This window comes from Miscanthus floridulus, chromosome 4 (assembly GCF_019320115.1).
Source record: "Miscanthus floridulus cultivar M001 chromosome 4, ASM1932011v1, whole genome shotgun sequence".
In the NCBI taxonomy this organism is placed as follows: Eukaryota; Viridiplantae; Streptophyta; class Magnoliopsida; order Poales; family Poaceae; genus Miscanthus; species Miscanthus floridulus.
Window position 1 is genome coordinate 25406101 of NC_089583.1, and position 6917 is coordinate 25413017.

At 45.5% G+C, this 6917-nt stretch overlaps 2 protein-coding genes across 2 annotated transcripts; both read right to left on the minus strand.

The window, feature by feature from the left end:
* Positions 1-375: 375 nt before the first annotated feature.
* On the minus strand, positions 376-780 carry LOC136548267 (alpha-amylase/trypsin inhibitor CMa-like). Its single transcript, XM_066539863.1, has 2 exons — positions 651-780; positions 376-569 (listed from the first exon to the last, which is right to left on the minus strand). Exons 1-2 carry the CDS (start codon positions 778-780, stop codon positions 376-378), a joined length of 324 nt encoding a protein of 107 aa, XP_066395960.1.
* A 1052-nt stretch (positions 781-1832) lies between these two features.
* LOC136549554 (ADP-ribosylation factor 1-like) lies at positions 1833-4959 on the minus strand. Its single transcript, XM_066540863.1, has 7 exons — positions 4806-4959; positions 4286-4465; positions 3218-3288; positions 2818-2937; positions 2384-2502; positions 2170-2251; positions 1833-2024 (listed from the first exon to the last, which is right to left on the minus strand). The coding sequence occupies exons 2-7, from the start codon at positions 4431-4433 to the stop codon at positions 2019-2021; spliced, it is 546 nt and encodes a 181-aa protein (XP_066396960.1). The 5' UTR covers positions 4434-4465; positions 4806-4959; the 3' UTR covers positions 1833-2018.
* Positions 4960-6917: the final 1958 nt, after the last annotated feature.

Below are 6917 nucleotides of genomic sequence, written 5' to 3' on the forward strand. Positions count from 1 at the left end.
GTTAGGTCGTTATAAAATCATTTTTTTTATTAATCTTGTACTCTCTTCGTTCTAAATTATAAGATGTTTTTTAACTTTTTATTTTAGATATATAAATTGTTTTTATTTACTGTGTATCTAAATAGACGTACGTCTAAGTATGTATCGAAAGCTATGTATTCAAAAAAAAAAAAACTAACATCTCGTAACATAGCCAAACGTCGAGCTGGGAAGGAGAGGTTTAACGCAGGATTCAAGTTCGACGAAAGTTGCCACACGCCCAAGCTGTACATTATTGCTCAACGCACACGCATTCACACACCGGGCATCCATGCCACGCTTATTCGATCACGGTCACGATTCACGAGCTAGCTGCCAGCCTCGATCGGCCGATCATCAGTCCTCGGCGGCGAGCGCGTCGCAGTAGGGCCTGCCGTGGACGGTGCTCAGGCCGCACTCGGCCTCCGTCACGAGGGAGGCAGCGAAGTCGCCCTGCTCGGCCAGTCGGCCGCCGGGGAGAGCAGGCGCGCCTCCTCCATCATCATCACCCGCAGCGCTTTGCACCGGCACTCCGCCGGGATGAACCCCAGCTGCCGGCAGCACATGTACCACAGCGGGAGCAGGCTAGGGGCACGGCGACGACGCCGCAGGGACTCCGGCTGGCCACGTACCAGCTAGCGGCAGTGCGGCAGGCGGGCTGCGCGGGAAGGCCTGCCCCGGCATGCAGTAGCCCGGGGATCTGGCGGCCGCGGCGGCGATGGCGCCCACGAGGAGGAGACCGATGCTGGACCTGGACGCCATATTCTTGCTCCCTCTACTTGGTCTCTGATCCGATCCTACGAGTATTAGATTAGGTGCAACTGCGGATGATTTGTATATATGTTGCTGGTTCTTGTACTGCTTATGTAGTGAAAGAAAGACCACACAGTGGCAAGCTGCCAAGTGATCTGATGTATCATGTCGTGCTTTTTTTTCCTCAATAGTCTTGCAAGCAAGCCCGTGTTTAGTTGCCAGTCCAAATTCCAAAAAAGTGCTACAGTACCATCACATCGAATCTTGTGATACATGCATGAAGCATTAAATATAGACGAAAATAAAAACTAATTGCACAGTTTGGTTGAAAATCACGAGACGAACGTTTTGAGCATAATTAGACCATGATTGAACACTAATTGCCAAATAAAAACGAAAGTGCCAAAATTCACCCCACTAAACACCCTCCAAATTTGGAACAGAATTTGGAGGTGTCCGGCCTGCACGAGGAATTGCTGTACATGCTCCCATTTTAACCATCATCATTTGTCTGGCCATATCATGTCTGCCTTTCAGTTGCATCTCTACCTGATGTGGTAGAGTGTTCTCTTCCACGTTTTATTTATTCTCCACTTCCGATAGTTACCTTGTATTTGGTAGGTCAAAATGGCAAAATTTGTTTTGGCAGCAAACGAGAGTAACTTCCACATTGCTGTGTGCTACCGGTGCCATGAATCGCGACTTCATGTTATGTCGCATGCGATCTATGCGTTTTCCAGACCTGAGAGCTTACAATCAAATCAACATGACGACACCGCTTCACCAGGATACTCGTGGATTTTGAACAATGCAAAAAAATAAACAGCACTGCTAAAAAGTGATGGCTAGGGTACCATAGGCTTTGCTCTTTGATCAGAGCTACAGTAGTGCTTTAAGATATGCTCACTGTATAATTTCGACTGTTTAATCTAATCTGGATTTCCATGTAACATGATATTGGATCTCCTTTGGCTAATTTACTAATCAGGTATTTACTACGAATGTAAAATGTTGCATGATATTGGAACTCCAATCCTTGTGCAAAATGAACAGGTCCAAAAAAAAAACATCCAACAGTATAGTAGGGTAGAATAAACGTTGGGCAGTGACATCGTTACATATTCCAAACAAAAAATATAGTGTGCCGGTAGAAGACACCTAACAGGTTGCAAAGGCGATTCTGTCCTAAGTTTCCATGATACATCCGGAGCTCCTAGTCAGTTCGCAGTTGATATCCAAGGCAGGCCTCAAGCCTACATGCGCAGAAAAGGAGGAAACATATCAGGTCGATGTAGTAGTGAGAAATGGTATTTCAAACAGGCTATGCAAAAGAAAAAGGTAAAATAAATGAAACATTTCCAAATCGAAAGAATATATTTGTATGCCATATGTGTATACCTTGCTCGCAATGTTGCTGGACAGCCAGTCCAGGCCCTCATACAGACCCTCACCAGTTGTGGCACAAGTGCTCTGGATGTACCTATCAGCAACAACACGAACAACATGATAAGTCGATAAGCTATGCTGATCGCGTGTCAATATGAAGGTCACAGAAGTAATTTCCTAGTCACAGATGCTTTACATGAGAGATAATCTTAGTTTAGTTGCTTACCAGTGTCGCTGGCGCAGGGAGTGTAATCCAAGCTTGTCAGTAATCTCAGCAGCATTCATGGCATTGGGAAGATCTTGCTTGTTGGCGAAAACAAGCAGCACAGCATCACGTAGCTCATCCTGCCATCAAAACCAAATGAATTTCATTTCACTAGCACAAGATTGTTGAGTTTTCAAGGGAGTAACTTTTTTTGTCTTATTCTCACTACAGAGTACTGAAGAGGACCAAACATTTATGATATATTAACAAATAAAATATAATATAAAACCAAAAAATGTTGCATCAATTTTTATTAAAAATGACAAATCATTTCTCGCTTATTTTATATTCCAACATCACGTAGAATGTTTTACCTCATTCAGCATTTCTCGCCACACAAAAACTTACTGATAGAAAGCAAAAGCATAATAAAATGATCTAGTAGAATGTTTTACCTCATTCAGCATCCTGTGGAGCTCATCTCTGGCTTCAACAACACGGTCACGGTCATTGCTGTCCACAACAAAGATAAGACCCTGGGTGTTCTGGAAGTAATGCCTCCAGAGAGGTCTGATCTGTTTTCATTAAATAAGTACAAGTCAGTCAAAATGTGATAAAACATGTAAACAACTACTGCATTAAGATAGAGATGGTAAGCCTAGGACCAAGCACAGCTTTCCCATGTCTAAAAATTGATACAATACCATAATGTTAAGTTGTTAACAATCAGATCACAGTCTAGGAATTCAAATACAAAATGAAAAAGAATGATGGCTCTGGATTCTGGAAGAACAAGAAATTAGATAACATTATGTAGTATAAATTGATAATACAAGATGATGTTGGGGATCATACCTTGTCCTGACCCCCGACATCCCAGACAGTGAAGCTAATGTTCTTGTACTCAACAGTTTCAACATTGAAACCTGCATTTCAAAACAAAAAAAAAGCCATTTCCCTAGTAAGACAAAGGACACTGAAGCATAAAAACAGAATACAGTTATGTCATCATAGCATAATCAAACAAAGTCAGGAATACAGACCGCAGTAAGCATTTTTGTAACCAAAATTTAATGATTGAAACATAGGTCCATTTTAGTGAAGCCCTCTTCAACTATTGTAAAATGTCCTTATGTTGAAAACTTGCATTACAGGCAATAGTGCTATTATTACATTGTAGTTCCATCATGCTTTACATTTTTTTCTTTCTTAATTTTGCTTTCTTCACCCAGATGATAATGTCTAAGTGAGCTTTCCCATAGTCCAAGTCCAAGAAGCCAAAACAGTAGATTTCAACAACAGAAAGAAAACTGTAGTTTTCACTGGCTACTATAAAACAATTGTATTTTTTAAGTTGGTAACAATAGATCAAGCAAGAAGACAAACATTTTATTTCACTGGCTACTATAAAACAATAGTATTTTTTAAGTTGGTAACAATAGATGAAGCAAGAAGGCAAACATTTTATTGCAGCCACCTGACAGGATTTCATTAAGCTCTATCCTATCAGAGTTTCTGTAGACAGGAAACGAATATGATACATTAAAAGAATCCATGAAACATTGACAGTAGCATTAAAAGGCAATGAATTTCTCTAGGGTGATATTAAATGCATTTTGTTCCATCAAATCAAATATGCGGGTTATTACGTTGTACTATGAATGGCTCACACAATGGCTGCTGTAATCTTATTCAAGTATCCGGCATAACAAAACAATCATGTATCGTTTAACCCCCAACCAATCAGGTATGGATAGATCGCGCATCCTGCAGATCCATCATTTAACAGAGCATTCTTCACAACCGAATCGAACATGATCCACCAACGTAGGAATCGAACACGATCCACCAACGTAGAAATCGAACACGATCCACCAACGTACGTTGGAAAGGCAAAGGCGAGACGAGTGGGGGGCTGCTCACCGATGGTGGGGATGGTGGTGACGATCTCGCCGAGCTTGAGCTTGTAGAGGATGGTGGTTTTACCGGCGGCGTCGAGGCCGACCATGAGGATCCGCATCTCCTTCTTGGCGAAGAGCCGGCTGAAGAGCTTCCCGAACGCGAGCCCCATCCTCCCTCCGCGCGCGCCCCTTCCTTCACCACCTGCACAATCATCATCCCGTTCGTTCATTCATTCCTTCCCCCGCTCAGATCTCCATGCCACAAACCCTAGCCACACAACGGATCGCGAGCCACCCCGGCGCGTCCAGGCGACGCCCGGCGCCGCGGATCTGGACCGACCCGGCCCGATCCAGCCCCGACCGCGCGCGTCGGTCGGGCAGATCACGCGCTCGCTGGCGAGCGGAGATCCACCCCTCGAGCGCGGCCGCCGGAGAGGAGGAGGTCGGGGGCAGAGAGATCTGAGAGCGCGGGGGTGTCCGAGATCTGGATCCGCCGAGGACGGGGAGAGGGAGGGGGAGGGGTGGGTCGGGGGCGAGCTCACCTGCGCTGTGTGCTGAATGCGAAATCCGGAGGAGGAGGAGGAATTGGGGATCGGGGGCGGGGCGGAGGAGACCTGAAGAGGGGGGAGGGCTGGCGGAGAGAGGAAGAGGGGGAGCTTCCAGGTTGCTGCCGGATCTCGGACGAATGGCTGGGATTGGTCCCAGACTTGGCGTTCCACGTTGAATGGCCGACTGGTCCGGTCCGGTCCCAGTTTGGTTGGGTTCGGCGGCTTGTGGTGGTGGGGACGGGGGACCGCCAACAGCCAAACCCCCCCCCCCCCCCCCCCCCCCCCCCTGATGATATTGATGGATGTCTGCAACTAAGAGCATCGGGTCTTTGTAAGCTCACTCTCTAAATTATAATTTAGAGAGCTATTTGCATAAAAATTATTTGTCATGTCTTTTTTCTCTTTAACAATCTCTTCATATTTCGCGTACACTATAAAAAAGGATTAAGTCCACTTTTGCCCATCAACTATTATGCCGGTCTAATTTTGACCCTCAACTACAAAACCGTCTAATATTGATACCCCAACTATCAAAACCGTTCACTTTTAGCACCTGGTACGGGGGCAAGGCACGTAAATATTTGTAGTTTTACCGTACGTTGTGAAAGGATCAAGATGTCCAAGAGGGGAGTGAATTGGGCTAATTCTAAATTTTCTTGCAATAATCAAATCCTACGGATAGCCCAGTTAACCCCTTGTGTCTAGAAAAGTGTTTCTATCAAATTAACGCACAAAAGACTTGCAACCTATATTCCAAACTTACTCTAGCATGGCAATTCTATGAATGTAAAGACAAGTATTGAATTGCTCAAAGTAAATACTTAAAGTAAATACTCAAAGTAAATGGAGAGAGGAATGCGGCGATATTTTGCCGAGGTATCGGAGAGTCGCCACTCCCCACTAGTCCTCGTTGGAGCACCCGCGCAAGGGTGTAGCTCTCCCTTGATCCGCGCAAGGATCAAGTGCTCTCTACGGGTTGATTCTTCGACACTCCGTCGCGGCGAATCACCCAAAGCCGCTCACAACTTGAGTTGGGTCACTCACAAGCTCTACCACCAAGCCGTCTAGGTGATGGCGATCACTAAGAGTAACAAGCATGAACTCTCACTTGACCTCGCGAAGCCTAATGAGAAGATGGATGCACACTTGTCTACTCTTGATTCACTAATGATGTTTTACTCTTGGATTCTCAAATCACGAACACCTCACTAGGATCTTGCTTTTCTTGGTACTCACAAACGTGTTTCTTAGCTGTTGAAATGAGCAAAAGTGCCTCCACACACGAGTGGACCTTCTATTTATAAGACAGCCTGAAAAACGAACCGTTATGAGCTTCTGCGGGGTGACCGGACGCTCCGGTCAGTTCAACCCGCGCAACAGTTTTTAAGTGATGACCGGACGCTGTCAGGGTCCGGTCAGTAATGATCGGACGCGTCCGGTCTCTCTTGGATGCTTACTGTACTCGACCGGACGCTGGATACTCAGGGTCCGGTCAGTATTGACCGGATGCGTCCGGTCATATTTTCTCAAGTCTGGACCCTTACTGGAGTCGACCGGACGCTGGCCCTCAGCGTCCGGTCACATTGACCTTCCAGCGTCCGGTCACACCAGACTTGTTCTCCTTGGTCAAATGAACTAACCGGACCCTACGGCCAGCGTCCGGTCGCACCGGAGCCAGCGTCCGGTCAGTATTTGACCCTCCATTCACTTCCAACTCTCGATCATTTGTGAATGAAGTTTGCTCCATGGGATCAAAGGGCTTCGTAGGAGCTACCTAGAGCTATTTTTAACAAGTGTGCACCACACCTAACTCACTAGACTCAACTAGGTCAAGCTACCCGTCCATACCCCCCTTAATAGTACGACCAAAGGAAAACAAAGTCCTAAACTACTCTAAGTGTCTCTCCAACTCTAATCGACACTTAGAACTAGTCATCCTTAACCTTGTCGTTCATCTTTTGAAAACCGAAACGATTTCCAACGAGGGGGCATGACAACTTTGATTGCCCAATTGATCTCCATTTCCATGACCTAACTTAATTACATCTGCAAAACACACGTTAGTCATAGTAATCTTGTATTGTCATTAATCACCGAAACCCAACT